The sequence below is a fragment of the Lissotriton helveticus genome, chromosome 2_1, assembly GCF_964261635.1.
Source record: "Lissotriton helveticus chromosome 2_1, aLisHel1.1, whole genome shotgun sequence".
NCBI classification, from domain to species: Eukaryota; Metazoa; Chordata; class Amphibia; order Caudata; family Salamandridae; genus Lissotriton; species Lissotriton helveticus.
In genome coordinates, this window is record NC_136059.1 from 1,340,505,473 (window position 1) to 1,340,528,592 (window position 23,120).

Sequence of the window (23,120 nt, forward strand, 5' to 3'; positions counted from 1 at the left end):
CTGATGCACAGGCTCCCCAGAGTCAATCCAGATGCTGCTCTCATGCTGGTAATACGTTCACCCAGTATGAGAGACGCACCGGGAGGGGCTGATTTTGCACTCCCACAGGGACTGGGAACCTATGCCTGCTATTCTCCACAGGGACTGGTAACATATGCCTGCTGTTCTCCACAGGGACTGGGAGCCTGTGCCTGCTGTTCTCCTCAGGGACTGGGAGCCTGTGCCTGCTGTTCTCCACAAGGACTGGGAACCTATGCCTGCTGTTCTCCACAGGGGCTGGGAGCCTGTGCCTGCTGTTCTCCACAGGGGATGGGAGCTTGTGCCTGCTGTTCTCCACAGGGGCCCGGAGCCTGTGCCTGCTGTTCTCCACAGGGACTGGGAGCCTGTGCCTGCTGTTCTCCACAGGGACTGGGAGCCTGTGCCTGCTGTTCTCCACCCGGCTGTGCAACACAGCACAGGTTGGAGTCAAGAGTAAACTAAGCACGCATGTTGGTTTGGCCATCCTAAGACAGTTGGGCAAACCGACATGCACACTTGCAGTGCCCACCACGCCCCCACCATGCTTGCTGCCGAGTCTGCTGTTGTCTGGATGGCCCTGCCATTAAGACTGCTCCGGCTCCGTGATGGAAAATAAAATGTTAGTTTTATTAAAATTTTATTTTTCATCTACTAGCTCCAGCATCGGGGCGACGCTGCTCTGCCATAACAGAGGAGCCGCCGCTGTCCCCGCCGCAGTATTTAACTTTTGTTCTTCAGCGCAGGAGCTTGCGCGTGACGCTTGCCTGCTACAGCACAAGGAGGAGCAGGCTGGCGTGCGCAAACTTCGCTTCTGGAGAAGTTCTTTTGAAAAGTGCAGTCATGAGTGCAGGCGATCTGTTTACCTTAATGCTTCTACATTGCCCATCCCTAGAGTGTTTGTAAAACAAATTGTGTTTTTAAGCCTTGGGCTTTTTTTCCTGCCCGCGGATCAGACCCAATTGATCTCCGCAGGCAGAAAACGAAAAACAGGGGAAATTTGCTCAGACCTTTTACCCCGCCTTAGTTTTCATCTGTTTCATTTGCTAATGATACAAACTATGACCATGCATTTTAGCTGGACTCCTTGAGTGATTTGGCTGAACTGTTGCATCAAACTGAAGAATAATCAATTTGAGGCTGCCTGAGGCTCAGGCCTGGTGTCCAATTTGCAGGTAAAATAAACTCTGCCGTTTGAAATTGTGCACTGCTGCTGTGTCGTAACTGCTGTGTATGGGAGGACACCCAGGACTGCTACATAATCTCATCAGTTACCTTGCCATGACCTTGCTTTGGGAGAATTGGTTATGGGTTTTAAGCTTACACCAAATTCAGGTGAACAATGTGATGAAATTGTTTTCAACACTGAGAATATTACAACAGATCTTCCCTACAGGGCCGTGCCTTCATGCCTTGACGACGCAAGTTCAACACATGATTGGACGTATGAAGTGTTTACTCAGCAAATTTCAGATAATCAATAATATTGATTACAAACGAGTCCTAAGCCTTAACTGTCTCAACCACATCACTTCTGATTGCAAGGCCCCACACTAGCTACAATTCAAAGGACCCTGCATCGCCCCCCTGGGCAATACATTATACTGGAATAATATTCCCACAGTCCAAACCTGGGCATTAGACTCAAAGTAGGGGGACCTAACATCAAGCGTAGCATGCCTCCTAATCATTTCATCTTACAGAAAAGCTGATATAGACTAAAGCTTCTTCTAGGCACAAAACTGCAAACTACAACATTCTCTATCCAAAAACATGAGGCTAATACACAACCACCTAATATTCGAAAATGTAATGAAAATGTGTTTTCCCCCAGAATATGACTCCACAAACACCAAGGCTTTATGTTGTCATCTACATACTGAGTATAAACTGATCCATTTACTACGGGCAGTGATTGATGCACCCACTACCAATTTTTGATACAGCACTTAGACTTATTATCCTTCAGCAGTGGCTGCACAATGTTGTTCCTTGCTATGCACATCACATTGCCACACCCTAGACTTTCCCCATTAACCACCTATCATATCTCAGGGTGTACCGGTTATAATTGTGGATTCTTGTCATCTGTCTGCTGAGGACAGCCCTTGTAATTCTGTCTGTTTACATTACACTGAAAACCTTAACGACTAATTTTATTAATTGAAATAGTAAGTACTTGTGTGTCTGGCTGTGCCTTTCCTTACACTCCATGCTTATGGACCCTACCACTCTTTCAAACCTTATGAATCTATGTAACACTACAACCTGCACCCTCTCAGCAATGCACCTGAAAGGTGTCCAGAAACCCTATGCGCTACATAACCTCGTCAAGGCATTGAGTGTTACACAATTGGTAATATAGTGTTCATACTTATCAACAATTCGACAGCATTCTGGAATAAACAGAACACAAGTTAAATACGAATGCAATCCCCATTCTGTTAGGGTGAGAACCTTGTGCTGCTGCTGATGTGCTGTACACGTCTGTGAGGGAGAGAAGCTTGCATTGGTTCTGCTCATGCGGTATCAATCCTGTAGGTGAAAGGGAAGCTCGACACCTATTCCCAATGTCTTACTGAAGTAGGAGACCGTTATTACTATAAAAGAGGAAAAAACTGTTGGCCTTTTCAATGCTTGTTTTCCTAAGTCCACATGCTTCCCCGCATCCTCATCCTCCCATTCACGCCTCCCAAATAAAACAGAAAAGCATCTACCATCAGGCGGTCAGCCGAAATGCTCAATTTTCAATGACGTGGATATGCTTTTGTGCAGTTGCGGCGGTAATTACTCACGGGTGGGGGTGGAGGGGGTCACAGGGGGGGGGATAAAAAAAATATATATATATATTAAACTTACCATCCCGGGTCCCGCGCCGTCTCAGCTGCTGGCCGGGTCCCGTGGACCAGGAAGCAGGCAGCCTCCCTCCTCTTCCCTAAGCCAATCACAACGCTGCGTTGTGATTGGTGGAGACGGTGCCCAAACGGGCGCCTATAGGGAGGCCATTTTCTCCATGTAGGCTGCATGCAGCTTACCTGGAGAAAAGGGAGAGTGCGCATGACTGGTTTGGTTTGCCCCAGAGTGCCGACGAAACAGTCAGGGCCAGCAGCATTGGGCTAGCCACTCGTACCCTTCCCTCCAGCAGACCTGCCCGCCCCCAACCAAACCCTTCTGCTTTCTTGGAGTGCGAGAAGCAGAAACCTAAAATGGTAGTTTTACCATTTTATGTTTCTGCTTCTAGCACTGCGAGAAAGCAGTGTAGCGACGCTCCTCCGCCCTAATGGAGGAGCCGCCCCTGCAAGTGTCCTGTCCTTACCAGCCCGTGAGAACCTCTAGGCTGTAAATAAACTCATATTTTTACAGCAAATTGTTTTCCAAGAATCCATGTTTCCTGCGAACCGAAGAAAGATATTGAAGTTTGACCCAGTTTTTTTGCCCAAACCCTACTTGTTTCATAACAGACGTTAAAAAATAAGCTTGCTGTTTCTGTGTCAGAGCTGTTATTTAAGAGAAGCTCAGTGGACTTTGGGAGATAAGAGCATTTACATGTGGCCCAATTCCCTGCGGATGATGAAAGCACCTCTGCATCTCGTTCGAATTCAATCAGGGGAAAAAAAACAACCTGCAACTCCACACATTCTGCAGAAATATGCTTTGTCCTTGTCTGTTTAGATTAGAGAATGTTCTGGCCTTTTATGGAAAATTCTTGTATGGACCTCATTTTATTGTTGAGCATTTACCTTATGCTTAGTATGTGTAGTTTGCCCTTTTCTTCAGTAGTAGTGAAACTAAAAGTGCCTTCACAGAAACTGACTGCTGATGTGGATTTGAAAGAATTTGGGGGTGGTGGGTTGGAGACTGGCATATATTGGACAGTTTGGATGTCCTCTGTGGAGGAGGAATTAATGGTCCCACCCGCAGCATAGGTTGTTATGATAGTAGCAGATGGTGGGCTCTAGCAGTCATTATTGGATCCCAGGACTTATTTTTCATCATCAAACTTTGACCCAGAGCAGAGAGATCAAGACAAAAATGGGGAAGGTTGAGGAACAGTGACAAAGGGCGACGGGTAGGAAAAGAAAGAACTCGCAAAAGTGAATTAGACAGGGAGTGAAGGGTATTAGAAGGAAGAAGCATGAGGTGGAATCAAAAGTAGGCAGCTTTGGTTTTCGACAGCCTTTGTAAGTGAAAGCACTGCTGACTGGCTTGTATGAAACGTTTTTGGGCAAAAGAAAAAACTATCATGTCTTGAAAGCTGTTAATTTCAAGATCTAGGGCAGCTCGGTGTCTCAAAGGGAAAGGCATGCTAGAGAAATCTTACCAGAATGCCTGCAAGTAGGTCAGGGAAGAGCAACTGATAAGAGATTTAAGCTTCAAGACCAATTTCCGCATGACACTTAAAACGAGCACTGGCAAAGCCAATAAATCTCGTCTTTGCATGAACTGTCGGCTTGGCCACTGTATTTTTAGCTAAGTTGTACACCAGTGTCGACGCTGTTAAGTATGGTTAAAGGTTTGTGGCTTAGAGGAGAGTGGGCTGTCACAGCATTCTAGAATTCAGTGGCGTAGCTTAGAGTGGTGCAGAGTAGACAAGAGTGGCGTGGTGTAGAGTGCAGTGAAATAGTATAGAGTGTGTGGCCTAGAGTGGTGCAGAGTAGAGTGCAGTGGGGTAGAGTGGCATAGGGTGAAGTAATGCAGAGTGGAGTGTAGTGGCATGGAGTGCAGAGTAGAGTGGTATGGAACGGCATAGAATAGAGTGGTGCAGAGTAGAGTAGAATGGTGTGAAGTGGCCTAGACTGGACTAGTGTAAACTAAAGTGCAGTGGCGATCCCAGGATGCTTGTTTCTGGTCCAGGGAGGGCATAGCCTGGCAGTTCTGGCTGGACTGTTCCCATGGGGAGCAGGGTCAAGACTGATTTGCACATGGCTAGGTTTAAACTGAAATGGCATGGGGAGCAAATGAATCAATGGATTTAGACCCCGATCCCTGTACTGGGGTGAATGTTGCCTGCAGCCTGTCTCAGGGTCAAATGACTGAGTGTAGCTGACAGTTTGACTTTGTGTGTTCCTCCTAGACAACCACACACAATAGAGAGCTTAGGTGTGTGAGGATCGGCCGTCACTGGCAGGATGGGATGGTGTAGCAGGGCACAGTCCTACTCCACACTTAAATAGGCTGTGTCCCGCCTCTACACAAAGGGCTGCATGCCATCTGTAGTAAGTCTGGAACCAAGGCAGGGAAGGCAGGAAACCTGTGCACTTCAAAGGGAAATCTCTAGAAGCTTAATTAACTTCAAAGGAGGCACCTGGTGTAAATATTGTACCTCAGGCACCAGCTCTTCAGTACAATTCTGGACCTGTGGAGATTGCCAGGAAGAAGTACTGCTGTGCTGCTGAAAGGACTGCCACTCGGCTGAACTGCTGCCTTGCTGAACTGCTGCCTTGCTGGACTGCTGCCTTGCTGGACTGCTGCCTTGCTGGACTGCTGCCTTGCTGGACTGCTGCCTTGCTGGACTGCTGCCCTGTTGCCCTCGTACCTGAGTCGGGGGGATTGGACTTGCATGTGAACCTGAGGGCTCCCGGATTGATGCTAAGGGCTAGTCTGCTGCCCTCCTTTCAGAGCCACAGGGACATAACAGGCTCCCAACCACCTGAACAACACAGATCCAGCTGTAGCAGTCAACCAGATTGTCTTAAATCTTTAAAATTGAATCTCTCTGGTTATACTGATAAAAATGTTGTTGTTTTTGGCCTTTATAAAAATGTTTTATTAAATGTATACTTGATACAAAACAGCATACACAAGTGGGACTCTTGGTCTTGTTAATAAATGCACATGTGTCGCAACGGAGCAAGAAACATCCTGGCTTAATAATTATCAACTGCAACAAATGGACGGACGGAATGCTGAGTGATTGAAACATTCTCCCCCAGTCAAGAGATCTATGTTAAATCCATCCTAGCCATATGCAAATCAGTCTTGGCCCTGTGCCTCATGGGAACAGTCCAGACCGAACTGCCAAGCCAGGTCCTCCCTGGACCGGAAACAAGCATCCTTAATTACCAACACCAAGTTGCACAATAGAGAGAAACATCAACAGTCTGCGCTGAGTTGAAACTTGGTAAGAAGAAAAGAAAAAAACAAAAGAGGGAGTAGAACTCAAGAGACTCTCACCCTCACCCCTACAACACAGTAGCCCTGTGGACCAAATTAGGTATTAAAGAGTGCATGATAGCATGCTACGTACTGATACCAGCTGATGCGTGGCGTAGCCTGCTGTATGTGCAGGATCAGCTGGGTGGTATGTCTGATATCTGATGGGGATGGCATGGGAATAATTCTCATTGTCCGACCTGGGTGGAGAAGGATGAAGAATGTGAGGAACAGTCATTGTTTTGGTCTTGATTTATTATAGCTTGCTCTATTTTTCTAAATTGGTGTTGGATTTTTCTTATGTTGTGTTTTCACTTTATTACTTTTTGAAGTGCTGCATAAATACTTTACAATTTGCCTCTGAGTTAAGCCTGTCTGAACTGCGCCAAGCTACCAGAGGGTTGAGAACAGCTTAATTAGGAGTTTGCTTGTGGCTTCATCCTGACAAAGATTGTGACTTCTGCTTGAGTAGGGTTTTACCCCCCTCAACCAGTAACTCAATTTCTCACTGTAACATTAACTGCTCTGCTTCAAAGTTTTGAAATGTGTAATAACATAATAGACAGTGTTTTTTGAGTAGTATTATGTATCTACTGCACTTTTCCTAGGATGACCTAACATTTTAAGTTAGACGGTGGTAGTTTTGAGACTTTGATTTTATTTGCTCTGTCAATTCTTTTAGAAACTGTTGATCGTGTTGCATATTCTTGAATTCAATTTACTGAATTCAAGCTGTCTAAAGTCCTTTCAGTAATCTTCAACCGATGATAGCCATTGGACCTGCTCTGAACTTGTGGTATGGTGTCCCTGCAGGTTTGTCACTATCCCCACTTTTGTTTAGTTGCTGACAGTTTTCAATTTAAAATGGAGGGGCTCACGTACGTCAGCATTTCTTCTTGTTCACTGTTGGGTATCCACAAGCAATCTCATTCCAAATACCACCAAGCCCGAGATTATTCTTAATGCAAAGCACACGCCTTGGTTGGAGATTTTGATGCGGTCATCTTATATGGGAATGTGCACTCTTCTTGCCATAGCAGTAAGAATCCTGGGCACTTTAATGGACTTGGATTTGTTAGCATGTCCTTTGATATCTTCCACCCTAAAAGCTGGGTTTTAGCCCCAACTAAACCAGATGAGGCGATCCTATCCTAATGATCCACCACAGAGAGTTATGACTGCGCTTACTTTGGGACCTCAAAGAGGTTTTATAGAAAAGGATTTTATCTGAGTCTTCTGGGCCACTCTTACCAACGATTACAGCATGTGGTTGAATTATTGATTGTCTTGAGGAAATATGGCCTATCTCTTTATTGTTTGCTTCATACAGGCTGTTAGAGTGTAAATTCAGTTTAACATATTGTGTGGTCCTTCTGCCATTAGGTTTAGAGTTATATGTCCTTACACACTATATTGGAGATCAAACGTCTGCTTAAATAACAATTTTTAGGTCTTGTTAGAAGCACCTTTCCTTGTTGTTGGAGCTCTTTTCCGACCATTAATATAAAACAAAAAATTTAGCATGCATTGGCTCCACCCTCTTTTTCAGCAGCTCAGCAATGATTGGCCAGCATGTGTTTTAGTCCTCTTAAGGAGTGCTTTCATTGCAGAATTTGTAGAAGCACAACACAAATTGAGCAGTACAATAAAGATTAAGGGACCACAGTTGTGACTCTTGAACCACATGACACGTATCAGGAACCAGCACAGCACCGAGCATTGGAGCACAGTACAGCACAGACTGCTAGAGCACAGTTGAGACTGTGGTACGCCTACGGCTATTCCGTGTTCCAGCAAACTACTAAGGTGCAGCCTGCTAAAGCACAGCCAAGACTTCTACCTCTGGTTCCTCGTATTAATCCATTGCCATCCTTTTAGATTAGGCTTCAGGTAGCTTTAGCTTTCTGCTAGAGCTCAACTCCGATCACAATAGCTTTGGAAAAGCAGTGTCTCGTCCATTTATCCTGAATCGTTCACTCATCCTTGCACTCATACATCCATTTATTTACAGACCACTAATTCTTGTTTTTAGCTGCTCACTAATCCACAGTACCACACACTGCCACTTTCTTTCATTCTCCCTTCAGAAAAATGCCACCTCTGGTTAACATATAGACTTGTAACTCAGCAGTTATCCGCTCAATGTTTTATTTGAAAAACGTTGACTTTGCCAATGCTTGTTTTATTTGAAGCAAGTTGGTGGCATAGCTTACAGAATACAAGGTGTTCACCTATGAAATTCCCTTGTAAAAGCTCCAAGAGGGGATGGCCTTTCTTTCACAAAACCTAGGCATGATTAATCATATTGGATGGAGGTGGTGAGTATCAATGAAGCTGCGAAGCACAGGTCAACAGCCTTAATCTCCTAATAAATGAGTATATCGGCGTGCCTTTTGCTGTTTTTCAAATGAAATTTCTGTGAATTAATAAAAATCTAGGGCTGGGTTCATCAGTAATTGCCCACATTTTTGTAGTATTTCATGGGTGTTCCTGGCTAAGTTAGCCCCCTGGTATAACTCTGCACCCCACTGACAACAGTATTTGCTTGAACACCAACCTGTTCGAAAATGATAATCCAGTGTAAAAGTCGAGGTCCCTTCCCCTAGTAATGGAAAGCCAAGCAACCCAGACCAGGTTTGGACTTCCTGGGCCTCATCAGTGAGATACTGCTGGAGCCCCCTATGGCAAGGGTGAACTACAGGACTCTCCTCTCTTCGGCTCTCTGCCTCCCACGGTTCAGTCGAGGAAAGAGCACCTGAGCAAAAAAGAGAGTGATACATTTAATGCTTGCATTAATTATATTCAGTGGCATTGGTCTGAGCTTTCTGTGCTGTAGTACTCTAGCTGCATCTCACTTATGGGACCCCACAAGACCAAAGCATAGCTGGGGGTTACATTACGGTTCACAGGAGACTGGGGCTAGCTGTTTGTATTGTGGTATTGTGGTATACTTATAGAGCGCGGCCTGTCACCACCAAGGGCATCCTGGCGCTTCGAACCCTGATCTCATAACTGCTTCAGCAACTAGCCTATCCTCGGAAAAAGGTAAGTTTTCAACGCCTTTCTAAAGGCTGGAAGTGCCTCAAGGCTCCTGAGGGGTAGTGGCAGAGAGTTCCAGAGTTTGGCCGCCGCTACTCTGAACGATCGGCCACCCATCCTCACTCTCTGAAAGCGCGGGACTACTAGCAGCTTAGATGACGAGGAGCGTAAGGCTCGAGATGGGAGGTACCAAGCGAACATTCTTCGCAGCGGGATTGGTCCCAGGCCGTGAATAGCTCTGAACACTATGCATGCGGCTTTGTAGCGAACGCGAAGGTGAATCGGCAGCCAATGGAGTTCCTGAAGTGCTGTTGTAGACGAGCTGTAGTAGGGGCGAGAAAGCGCGAGTTTGGCAGCCAGATTCTGTACCCTTTGGAGCTTGCCCAGTAGTGTTACAGGGGCATCCAAAAGTAGTGCGTTGCAATAGTCGAGTCGACTTAAGATAGTGCTCCGCACTACTTCGGATCTGGCTTGCTCAGGAAGGAGAGGTAAGACCTTACGCAACATCCGGATAAGCATCATGCACGTGGACGTGGTCTTGTTCACGTGCAGATCCAGCTGTAAATTAGGCCCAAAAGTGACCCCCAAATTACGCGCCGAGTGTGTGGCTGACACCGTCTCAGAGAAGGACGGGGGCCAGAAGTCGTCTGGGAGGTCCCTGGGGATTCGATCACTGGAGCAGTGCAAAACCTCAGTTTTAGTACCGTTGAACTGTAACGAGTTCAAACGGAGCCAGTCCGCTGTGGCCTGCATGCATCGGTGAAAGGTCTCCAGTGGGACCGCATCCTGTCCCTCCAGGGAAAAGACCAGCTGGGTATCATCTGCATAATTAAATGCAGAGATCCCAAAGGATTTGATAAGCTGGACTAGAGGGCGGAGGTAAACATTAAAGAGTATAGGGCTGATGGCTGAGCCCTGCGGTACTCCTTGTCCAACTCTCCGCTCCTCTGAGCTGAAGGGAGGGAGCGACACACGTTGTTGACGATTATCCAGGTAGGAAATTAACCAGTCCTTAGCCTTGTCTTTGACTCCGCACTCTTCCAGCCTCGCTATCAAGGTTGGATGGCTGACCGTGTCGAACGCGGCCGACATGTCGAGCAGCACCAAAAAGGCTGCCCGACCACTGTCGACTCGCGCCCGCAGGTTGTCTAACACGGTCACTAACGCGGATTCCGTCCCGTGAGCTGGGCGGAAGCCGAATTGCGTCTCATCCAGCCAGGTGTTTTCTTCCAGGAAGCCGGATAGAGTGCGGGTAACCAACTTTTCCATGATTTTAACTGGAAAAGGAAGCAGAGAGATTGGCCGGTAATTGGAGAGACAGGCAGGGTCCAGCGTAGGTTTTTTTAGAAGCGGAGATACCACTGCCTTCTTCCAACAGCCCGGTACAATCCCTGTTTCAAATGACTGGCAGCAGATGGAATGTAAAGGCTGGAAAAGTTCCTCCTGAAACAGCCTCCAGAGTTTTGGCGGAAGAGGGTCCAAAGGCGAACCAGATGAAATCGTAAGGGCTAGGCTGCCAAACTCCTCCAAGGAGGGCAGAGGAAAGCTACTCAGTTGGGGTCGACTGGCCTCCGTCGCCGGAGCTCCCAAGCTGAGGGCCTGGTCCAAGGGGGGCAGAGGGAGACTACTCAGCTGGGGTCGACTGGCCTCAATCGCCGGAGCTCCCAGACTGAGGGCCCGAACCAAGGAAGGCGGGGGAGAGCTACTCAGCTGGGGTCGACTGGCCTTAATCGCCGGAGCTCCCAGACTGAGGGCCCGAACCAAGGAAGGCGGGGGAGAGCTACTCAGCTGGGGTCGACTGGCCTTAATCGCCGGAGCTCCCAGACTGAGGGCCCGGACCAAGGAAGGCGGGGGAGAGCTACTCAGCTGGGGTCGACTGGCCTTAATCGCCGGAGCTCCCAGACTGAGGGCCCGAACCAAGGAAGGCGGGGGAGAGCTACTCAGCTGGGGTCGACTGGCCTTAATCGCCGGAGCTCCCAGACTGAGGGCCCGGACCAAGGAAGGCGGGGAAGAGCTACTCAGCTGGGGTCGACTGGCCATAGTCGCCGGAGCTCCCAGACTGAAGGCCCGGACCAGGGGGGGCGGGGGGGAGCTACTCAGCTGGGGTCGACTGGCCTCACTTGCCGGAGCTCCCAGGCTGAGAAACTGGTCCGCAGGAGGCAGAGAAGAGCTACTCAGCTGGGGTCGACTGGCCTCCATCGCCGGAGCTCCCAGACTGAGGGCCTGATCCACAGGGAAAAGGGGAGAGCTACTCAACTGGGGTCGCCTGGCCTCAGTCGCCAGAGCTCCCAAGTTGTGAGCCTGATCCTCTGGTCGGGGTCGACTGGCAGGTGAGGCCGGAGCTTCTGAACAGGGGTGAGAACCCCCCTGCAAGAGTCTACTGGCCATCGCCTCCGGAGCTCCCGAACCAGCAGGAGAATAAACTGGGTCCTGCAGACCCTCCAAGATTCTGCGGATTTTCTCCTCAAAGGCCTCGGCAATAGAATCACAGAGAGCTTGCGATGAAGGAACAGAACTGGCCACACACGTGGGATGGGCAAGGTCTCTAACAATTTTAAAAAGGGCCTGTGCTTTGTTAGGGGCATGATTCAAGGTGGATTCAAGATAGGACGCTTTGGCCATCTTGATCTGAGCCTTGTAATTTTGTATGGCAGATCGGAATACACTTTTCTCTGAATCTAAGTATTTTTTTCTCCACACCCTTTCTGCACGTTTACAGTCGAGTTTGAGCTGACGAAGTTCGCTCGTGTACCAAGGGCTAGCTCGGTTCACCCTACCCCGTGACTTCCGAAGGGGTGCTAGCTTATCCAGTGAACTCGAGATAGATTGGCAAAAGCGAGCGTAGCTCTCCTCGGCTGTGTTGCCAAGCTTAAAGTCCTTGTCTAGGATGTTCGGCAAAGGGGAGATTTTAAGAATTCGAGACCAAGGTCTCTCAAGTTTAGCTTGGGGTAATCCAGCCTCCCGTGAGGTGTGGTCCTCCAGCCAGAGAGAGAACATGATCAAGAAGTGGTCTGTCCAATATTGACACTTAATATCCTCTATCGATACCCATAATGGGTCCGCGAATATTAAGTCCAGGATATGACCTTTACCCTTTACCCATAATGGGTCCGCGAATATTAAGTCCAGGATATGACCTTTACAATGCGTGGTGGCGTGGTGGCGTTCACCAGCTGTTCCATTTTAATATCCATGCAGGCTTGGCTAAGGGAAAAAAATGCGTTTGGGCCAGGCTGTCCCTTTCGGGGCACGGCCAGAAAGTATTTCTCATGTGATTGTCCCTCTTTGCATCAGCAGAAACTAGTGGAATGAACCCATTGCTTTTACCAACAGTTTGATAGATTCAGGCATTTTGATCATCGCTTTTTTGCAGTTTTAAGAACTGTTGACAACAAAACCCAGAGAGACAATAAGATACAGCCTCACATTTAATTTGTGCTTTTTAATGCCGGGGCATTCACTGTAGTGACAGATCATCACAGATTTTTAGAATAAGCACTATAGTAATCGGTTCCATTTAGGTTCCTTGTTTATAAATATCTTACTTGGAAATCTTGAAAATCTGGCATAGAGCCACCTCCTTCGGTATCTGATTTGGCAAGATATTTTATGTAGCTTCGATTGAACCAGTAATTTCACCTGGCATGGTGCTTGCTTCCTTTCGAAGATACAGGTCTTCCTAACACAAGACATTCCTTATTGCATGGAAGGGGGCGGAATCACTCTGCCCATGCCTCTGTCTACCTAGCTTGCATTAGCACATTCTCTGGTTGCCTCAAAGTACTAATACCAACTGTACCCCCTCATTTATTGAGTGTCTCATTCGCCCCTTAGCTGAATTGCTCAGTCATATATTGTCAGTGTTGGTCTCTCATGCTCGCCAAAGTACATTTTTGCTGTGCTGGCCGTTGTTGCAGGAGAAGTGCCCATACGGGAGGAGGAAGACTGTGCTCTTCTGTCACATGACATTTACTCGAATGATAACAAATCCCTAGTACAGGCACCTATTCCATTGGGTTGGCCACATTAATATTCAGAAAATGTTTATTTTTTCAATTGAATAACTTATTCAATATGGATTCTGCGTAAAGCACTCCACCACTCCCCCACATGTTGCTAACTTTGACTCTTTTTGGTCACATCCATCTACCCACGGCCCTGGTCATACTTGCCATCAGACACTCATGGTGACAGCTATGTTTCGGCTAGGCATCCACTGCACCTTGCTATTTGAGCTCTGCTCCTATGTGCCGACCAGTTCTATAAAGCCCTGGGGCTCCTTGAGTCATACACACCAATCTTTGATCTTGGATCTTTCCCTTATATGTGATCTCTCCCAGTAACTAATCTTCTTTCAGCTTGTTGTACTGCCTATTTGCTAATTACATCCTAATCTCCTCCTTCTTGCTGACATACCCGAGTTTTGTGTGTCTTGCTTGGCTCACCGTCATTCAGTAACTTTTGTTATTGTACAAAACAAAAAGATTGTAATTAGTAGATTTATATAGTGTGCCTTATCATCCATGAGGTTATCCAGGTGCTGTCCTTGGGCAAAGGGGAGATTAAGGGATTTACCCAGAATCACTGGATGTTGAACTGATGCCGAGGCGTGAACTCTGATCCCCAGTTCCTGAGTCGGCTGCTCTGGCCACTGCGCCACATCCTCTTTTGGGCTGGTTTGCATAATGATTGCCTCTTCGAAGTCTGAACTCATCCCTTTTTTCTTTTCTGCTGCATAAGCCCATTCCTTCTCCTAGATCTCTCCCTCCTCGCTCACTTTGTTTCCCTTTCCCTGAATTCAGTGGCCTCTGTCCGTTACCATTTACTAAATATGTTCAAAATGAGACCCCAGCTCAACCCCTCGCCATCAGCGAGCCATATTACTGTAAAATGTCTCTTCGACTTCCTCACCATTTCGTCCTACCTTCGGAAAACTCATCAGCCTCACTACCCAGTACACCATTTGGCCATCCCGCAGGTACTCTCTACCTCATCCTACCTTACTCCAGTACACAGCAATCTGGTTTGTATTGTACCACAGGACACAATACAAACTCATAAGTACTCACACGTGGCTGTTTCCCCTATACTTTGCACAGGTCCGCTTGTTTGTTTGTTTGTACATTCCTATTGTGAACCACATACTGTCTTACTATCCAAGGCCTTTTCATAACCTTCCAGTGCACATAATCTTCCCTTTTTGAAAATGCCTCCTTTGCTCCAACCTAGAATGTCACGGTTGCTCTTCCAAACCATATTCCAGCTCGAGAGCTTCTTCAGCTATCTGCATGCCTGCCTTAGACATTGTACACAATTCTCACCCAAAGGACTGCAACATAGTTGATGTACTGCTTTGTTCTGTCTATTCATCTTTCCAACTATTAATTTTTATTGGCAAGAACTAAAAACATTCAATGTACAGTTTGAGGCACCATTGTACCTAAATTAACAAAATAGTATTATAGTTTATGTTGTACTGCGACTTAAAATGAAGAAACCTATTTGCAGTTTATTTCCTGGCATTGAAATAAACAGCTTGGGGCCTTTAGCTTGTTCCATTCACTGTCTTGATACCATTCAAAGCCTGTGTTTACAAACACTTCACTAGAGATTTTGACAGAGCAGCCGAGTTCAAAGTCCTGCATTTAGGGAGCAGAAAACCAGAGAAACAGTACATGAAGAGAAAGCCAACGTTTGAGGTACACCGAGCAGAAGAGGACCCCAGCGAGTTTCCATATCCAAAACTAAAATGCTAAACAGTATGACAAAGGTCATGCTCACAGCAAAGGAAATAATGAAATCAGCGATAACGAAATCAGCGAAGGACTTAACCATAAGCAGAAATAAAGGGTGTCCTGATTCTGCACGTCATTGAGTCCTCAGTGGTGTAGCAACTATAGACAGATTAAAGACGGCCCAGATATGGGCTACCAAATTGATGCACTTTAAACATGTCATTGAGATGTGACGATAGAGCGAAAACAGTGAAGGAGAGAGGAGGGATAGGGAAATATGGTGGAGAAGTTAAAAATCCTAAAACAAGTAATCACTAATGCAAGTGATAGGCTGCTACCTCGTGTAAAGGCCACTTTGTGGCTGGGTAGGCTCGAAGTGCCATTAGAAAAAGAAAACAATTGGCAAAGACCCACTAGTTCTCAGATGACATCTGTTGGCTTTGCCAATGCTTGCACCCACACCCCACCCCCCAGCTTGCCACTGTGCGGCCATCTTTGAATGTTGTTTCTTAAATCACAAGAAAAATATTTTGGAGATGGCTGCCATCTTGAAATGCCGCCTTATTTGTGTTATACCTTATTCCTAACTTACGAAGGTGTGGGATGTTGGAAATAAGGTATATGCAGAATGTCAGGCACGTGGGAACTTGCGAGGAGCTCGGAAACAGTGTGCCGCTGCCTACCTCTTCCAAAAATAATTGTAAATGTAAAAAGGGGGGGGATGGGGAGTGGGCGAAATTGACTGTTAAAGCAAATGACCAATAGCCAGCAACCTGGTAGGAGGGTGCAACTTCAATCTCATCACAAAAGCAGTTTAAAAAGCTAAAACATTTTTTTAAAACAGAGGGAAGCATACAGTGGCAGAGTTGACGGCACAGAAACAAATAGCCAAAAGCGAGTGGCCTACTAGCAGTGGGTTGTTGCCAGACACTCGCAGAAATAAAAAATGAAATAAAAAAATAAAGCCGAGGAGGGACAAAGAAGAGTACAAGGACAACAGCGTAGTCCCACGGAACGCTGAAAGAGTTTTCCTCAAATTAGCAGTGGAAGAATACAACTCGACTCATTAAAAATATGTAATAAAGAAATGCTCCAGGGGTGGGGGCAAACCAGAATAGGGAGGAAAACCATTGAATAAGGAGCAAGGAACTGAGATATACAAGGATGCCATTCAGTCTCGAGCACGAGACGACCCAAAGTCCATTGTGTATTGTTGTATTGTAGCCAATAGGTCTTTGAAAACAGGCAGCTAAAGCAGTCTGTAGGCAAGACTACATAAATGTACAAGGTACTGTAAATTCACAGATCAGACAGTGGGCGAGACGTAAAGAAAACTAGTTAATGAATGCCAGAGACGTGGGTGGTATTCACTTTAATAAAGTCGGGTTATAGCATAAAGCTATGCAAGGTAAGCATGTCATGAGGAGGGCGGGAGATGAGTTTACTAGCTAGATTTTAATGCCAGGTTGAGGTGTTTATCCCATATCTCTAAGATTTTTATTCCGATAGGTTTTTTCTCTGAGCATTTATGTTAGTTCCTTAAAGGCACCATGCATAATGACAATGTTATTTTCCATTTAAGCTCAACAAACGGAAAGCAAAGGTTTGTCGTAAAAACATTAGAGGTTTGTTGCGGGAAACATCCTTTACGATGCAAATTTTACCACACAGTGCCTTTACGATGCAACTTTTACAACGCAAACCATTACAACGCATTGCGCTGGGGGCGCTCTAGGATAGGGAATAGATTTAATTTACTATCCAACACCTTCCCTACTATCCACGGGGACTGGAGTTGGAATAGTAAATTAAACTATTCACTATCCAGCACCCCAAAGCGCTATGCGTTGTAAAGGCATGCGTTGTAAAAACCGTGTTGTAAAGGCATGCGTGGTAAAAGCATGCGTTGTAATGTCATACATCCGTTTGTTGCCACTAAATGCCCCCCACCCCCCAATGGTAGGATACACCGAACCAATCTTGTAATCTGAGCGGGGCAATTCAGTGGTTAAGAAAAACATATTTGTACTGCATGAACATGGTTGATGTACAGAGTTGCTAGATAGTCCTTTCACTTTTGAGTCAGTATGCTGTGACTAAATCTGAACTACCTTCTGACACGTTCCCGGTTTCTTTCTTCACAGGTTGGATCAAAATTGATAGCTTGCCACAAGCTAGTGTTGGCCTGCGTCATCCCTTACTTCAGAGCCATGTTCCTTTCTGACATGGCTGAGGCCAAGCAGACTTTGATTGAGATCAAGGATTTTGACGGTGATGCCATTGAAGACTTGGTGAAGTTTTCTTACTCCTCTCGACTCACATTAACTGTTGACAACGTGCAGCCACTTTTGTACGCTGCCTGCATCCTGCAGGTGGAGCTGGTGGCCAGAGCCTGCTGTGAGTACATGAAGTTGCACTTCCACCCCTCCAACTGCCTCGCAGTGAGAGCGTTTGCAGAGAACCATAACCGCATTGACCTGATGGACATGGCCGACCGGTATGCCTGCGAGCATTTTGCTGATGTGGTGGAGTGTGAGGATTTTGTCAGCATGTCACCACAGCACCTCCATAAGCTGCTGTCCTCCAGTGACCTGAACATCGAGAACGAGAAACAGGTTTACAGTGCTGCTGTCAAATGGTTGCATGCCAACCCACAGCACCACGAGGTTTGGTTGGACGAAATTCTTGCTCAGGTGGGCGAAGAGTCTATTGCATGTGTAATTACTAAGAGAGGATTCATTTCCAGTTTCATTAAATGTAAAAATACACAAATGAAATCCTTCGGCTTTGGGATGTGCGCTAAAGAATCATGGGTGTCTGTTACTACCATTTTTTAGAGCTGGGATTTGGGAACCAGGTCTTTGAGATATAGACATTAGATCTGCTAGAGATCATTTGCATATTCTGAACTTGATTCGATTTTGATTGGTCACTCAGCAATCCCATCCTTACTTTTTCATCCCATTGCAGGTTTCTTACTTCCGAAATTGTATTAGAAATCCAGTGCTACGAAATCCAAAATGTATTTAAGATTTCCTTTTTTGCCCTTTTGAGCAGTGTCATCTAGCTTTAGGGATAGAAGGACACATATAGTGATTTTTGACACCTACAGCAAACCTATAACTAAATTAAAAATAGCTAATTGTTCATTTAGCTTTAAGAGGTAGCTGAAAACAGAGCTAATGGAATTGATTTGATCATTCAAGGGCGTTTTGTTATCGAAAAAGGCGGTTACCTGCCGGCACGTCAGCGATTAATGTGGCCTGGGACAGGAGCAGAACTAGGGCGCCCTATAAGTGTTCATAGAGAATGTAGGGTAAGGCCAGTGACTTCCACTCCAAGAAGGAATGAGTGGGTTTTTCGGAGTGAAATGCAACATGCTAAGTAGTGTGTGCTACCAAAGAGCCCCAGAACTAAGGAAAGGATGTGGGCGGACCAGCCCCGTAATCCAGAGAGAAGGTGGTGGCAGTCTGAGAGGAATTTGAGAAACTCATGAGGTAGAAGCAAGTAATGGGCTGGTGGTTCAGAGTATTCTGGGTTTCGACATAAAACAGCAGTATAACTTTGGCATTTTGATAAGCTGGCATTTATGCTTAACTTTAAGTTGTTCTTATTAAAAATGCCATTCCGTGCTAGCACACAGGCAGACAGAAACCACAGTGTCAAATGTTCTTTAAAATACCTGTAGCGGCTATCTGCCATCTACACAATAATGTAAACTCCACCTCATACACGAACATCCTCATTATTCTTGTTTTCACCGGCTCCTTGCTTCCAAATGGGAAAACAGAACCCCTTTTTCAAATTAGCTGGATCCTGACCTTAAAATGCGCTTCAGTATATGTTTGCCCCTTTTCTTTTGTTCGCATTCAGTCTCCTAGTTAAATTGACTTCACACCCAGATGCAATGTTTGTTTTGCCTTTATATTTTGATGAAGTTATCTAGTTGTTCACTGTTTGAGATGGTCCAGTTGTTAACTCTAAAGCCCCTAATAATAATTTAGATTATCTAGTAGATTGTTCTGGGGTGTGTGATTAGGTAGATAAACCAATTTCTAATAAGTATTTAGGGGCTAAGCAAAAAGCATTGTGGGGGTTCTGTGAGGCTCCCATTGTAGGTAGAGATCATTCCCAGTACGCATCATCAAGCCACCTGCATTGAAATGATTTGCATGTTGAAAGGCTGCATTCTGCCTGTCTTTAAGGATTGGACAAATCATCCATGACGAGCAAGAAAATCTAAGCATTCACCTTTCATGATTACAAGTTAAGCATGGCAGGTTCTGGGCTAAGACACCTCTTGGAGAGAATGTATCCTTAAGTTCAGAGTTGTATGCATATGTAGTCCTCTTTGTATTTCTAAATGATGCAGCACTGCCCCATGAGCTCGAGGCAAGTGGGATCCTATTCTTGTGGGCAGCAAAGCCTGGTGCAGAGGTGTTGTTTACCTTCCAGCGTTTTGTAAGTAGTTGTGTTAAGAAGGGCATAAACCTACACACCACACCATTCTCTTTGGAAGGTTTTAGGATTCTATGACCAGAGGGAAGTGACTAAGGCTATCAGTGGGTAAGCAAGAATGTTCACATCAAGCCAAATCAGTCGAGTTTCCTTACCCCTTAATTAAACATATGTTGAGTTATGCAGATTGAAATATATTTGAAGCTACATGCAAGAGCCTTCTTTTATGTTTGTTTTTTGTGTGTTTGTATAGCATAGACCAAGCTCCAAGGGTCACAGAGTACTTTGCAAGAACATTTTTATTAAATTAGAAACATTGTGAAGGGGACGTGTTCTTTGAAAAACACTATAGAATGTACAGACTCGGGGAGTGCAGTGATTTGCCCAGAATTGTATAATTCCTTGCTGCCGAAGCTGGAGTTTGTCAGTAAGTTAACTACTAGACTATATCCTTCTGTATATTTTTAAAATTCCTCTTAACAAGAGATGTCAGTTTTTTTAGATTAGCCATGGCCTTCCCTAATTCAGCATTGCTTATTCACCTTCAGCAAGTAGGTTTAGTTCCCACAGCTGGGGAAAAAGTCCTTCTGAATAATTTGGTTGGTCTTCTCAATGGTAGACTTGTAGACTCGAGATTTGTATACTTATGTAATTTTTCTCTTTTCGTTTTAAACAATTTGATTATTTTTGATGCAAACTGTGTTAGTGGATGTCTTCAGTGGTTAAACTGTTGTATTTTTGTCTTGTGAGTCGATTAATTCTTCCTTTGGTTGTTTGGGTAACCCAGAACTGTGTACACTTGCTGTCAGGTACGTCTGCCTCTTTTACCAATCGATGTCCTCATGGGAGTCGTGGCCAAAGAAGAGATTGTCAAACAGAATCTGAAATGCAGGGACCTTCTGGATGAAGCCCGAAATTATCATCTTCACCTAAGCAGTCGTGCGGTCCCTGACTTCGAGTACTCCATCCGCACCACTCCACGAAAGCAGACTGCAGGTAATTGAACTGGATGGGAAAAAAATACAAATAATTAAAAATCATCACTACTGTTCTAATTCGGGGCTATATTGGCAGTAAAGAGAATATGATGTTATAAAGGAACTTGATTCCCTTCATCACGTCCTTCCTATGTGACACTGTCCAAAACATATGTTGTTGTAAAACATATCGAAACACAGAAATGAACTAAATGATGTATTTACACATTTTTTACTTTATAGTTTTTTATTAAGTACAACGCCTCTACAACCCACTGACACATTTATTAAGGTAACTGTTTGTTACATTCTCTCATAGTCTACCATTCCACATCCAATATACACCATTACTTGAGACTTCTTACTTTGCATTAGACAGGAAATGTTCTGTTTCAGTCTTTAGATATCAAGCAAATGCCTTTCTCGTTAATCTAGTCTTTTTAAAAACAAATGTTTTTTCTAAATTAATGTTCATTATATGTTTGTGTGTATACGTGTGCCTATAATTTATTTTAACTGAAAAAAATACATGTTAAGTTAGATGAAAATGTTAGTTAAAACGTAATATTTTCAACTCAAAAAACAAAACCACTGAAATTCACCAGTTATGGTTTATTGAGCTTACTAGAACTTGTCTCCTCACCATTGTTAGTGTTGTCATGAATTATGTCATTTTGAGATGTTATCATTAAGGCCATCAGGGATGTCACTGATCATGTAATGAGTGGTGCCATCTGTGAGGTCGTAAGTAGAGTATGGTGAGGGCACAAGTTCTAGTTAACTCAGTCCACTATAGGAGTGTGATTAGTGCACAAATGCAACATGTAGCCTTTGGGAGCGACTGTGGCTGCTTGTGGGGAATAGACTCTACTCTTATGAGAATTGTTTAAATGAGCCATCGTTCTTCCTCTTTCCCCCAGTATAGCTATCAATCTGTGGCTTTTTGCAAAACTGGGGCTGCTAGGGGTGGGACTCTGCAGCGAATTAGTTGGTTCATGAAGAACTGAGTGCCTTGTCTGAGGGATGCTAAATTGTACATAATCACAAGTGAAAAATGTGTAGTGCTTGGTGCAGACGGGTCATTTTTTGTGGCTAACACATTGCATGACTGACCCCCCATCACCTCAGCCCCTAATGTACGAGTTCCGAGACTGAGGACGATCTCATGCCCTCTGAATGAAGAAGTGATTTAGAGAGGACAGAGTTTTTTTGTTACCTTTTTTAGAGTTTTCCTCCATAGTCTTATAATTGTTACAAAAAATATATGTATATTTATATATGTGCGTGTGTGTATACGGATATATGTGTGTGTATGTATATGTATATTTTTGGAAGCAAATCGTAACTTCTAGATGAAAGCACGCTCATGAAGGAAGAAAAAATGCCTAGGTGATGAAATGTAAAGAGACCCGAATTGAGCACTGTCCCTTTCAGGTGCCACACGTTCCATCTCCTGGCATGTCTTGTAGACAGGTGCCTCCATTTTTTTTCTGGGTCATGCTGAAAGGATCTCAGAGAACAAGTAGTGTTCTGTCATCTATTTTCTGAATTATTTACGTCAGAGTTCGGATTTTATGTCCCAAATCAACATTTTTAAGACCACTGAATCTGTTCCAATTTGTTTTGATTTTGAAGGGAGATTATTTTGCTATAAAGTTATTATTTGTGAAGTGACCTTCATGTGGGAGGAAGAAGGCAGCCCCAGACACTCATTGTGTGGTTTCCCTACACCCTTCTGATTCAGTAAAAGAATGTGATTTTTTTCTGAACAATTTGAAGTAAACCTTGAATCACCGAGAAGGAATCCGCTCCTGCAGGAAGCTCAATGACCTTATTGCCAAAGATGAAAAGGAGCAACCTTGAAGTACGGGCAGGGAACGTACCCCTTCCACTGCGACCTGTCCCTTTCCGTCAAAAGACTCCTGTAGAGGGACATCCATTGAGAAGAAAATGTGGCACCATTATCTGCTCCTGCCTGCTCGACGTCGTACATTGATCTCAAAATGTGCAATATGCAAATGTCAAAGCCAAGTACCATTGTGCGATCAGCGTCACTGTGTAGCCCACATAGACATCTATTGGAAAGCCTGCACACTCAATAAATGGCAATTCATTCAATGTCTAGAAAGTTGACCCTGAAGAGGATTCTCTCGTATCCTTTGGTCATCGTTAAGACACTCCACATCAAAAACATTGTATTCTAGACACTTTCTACCATCTGATCATTCGGATATTCTGGAATTGTCATACACATCCACTCAGCATCGTCCACCTTACCAATGAAGAATTCGGTAATACAGAATCTGGCTGAAGACTCACTGCAGTTTCCTTTACAATGTTTGAACCTCCTCCAAGCCCAATGTGGTTCAAAGATCCTATTTCATCCAGTAGAGCTAGATTTTCAACCACGACCTGTGGAATCGCCTCCGACACAAGGGAAGAAGCTCTATCTACTTCTCCATACAGAGATGTCGCACATTTATCCTCTTTTTACATCACCAACTGGATGCACAACAAAGTTTTTACTCATTGCTGATTTAACTATGTTTTACCTGCCTGCTTGCGTTAGGCCCTGGCTGGGGTGGGACTTTGTCCCCCTGCTCTCCATGATGTTAGGAGGGGCCAAAGACAGAAGAGCTTTAAAGGGCCAGACATTTCCCACGGCACTGGACATGGTTTCACCTGCCTGCATTCATGAGGCCCTGGCTGGGGTGGGCCTTCATCCCCCAGTACTCCGTGCTGT

General features: G+C 45.1%; 1 protein-coding gene across 1 annotated transcript in view; it reads left to right on the forward strand.

Annotated features, from left to right (window-relative positions):
* Positions 1-23,120, forward strand: part of KLHL8 (kelch like family member 8) — a 335,665-nt gene that overhangs the window by 183,570 nt on the left and 128,975 nt on the right. Inside the window, exons 3-4 of the mRNA XM_078676272.1 lie at positions 17,087-17,635; positions 20,210-20,396. Of these exons, the coding sequence (XP_078532398.1) occupies positions 17,087-17,635; positions 20,210-20,396 (736 nt within the window). The remainder of the gene's footprint in view (positions 1-17,086; positions 17,636-20,209; positions 20,397-23,120) is intronic.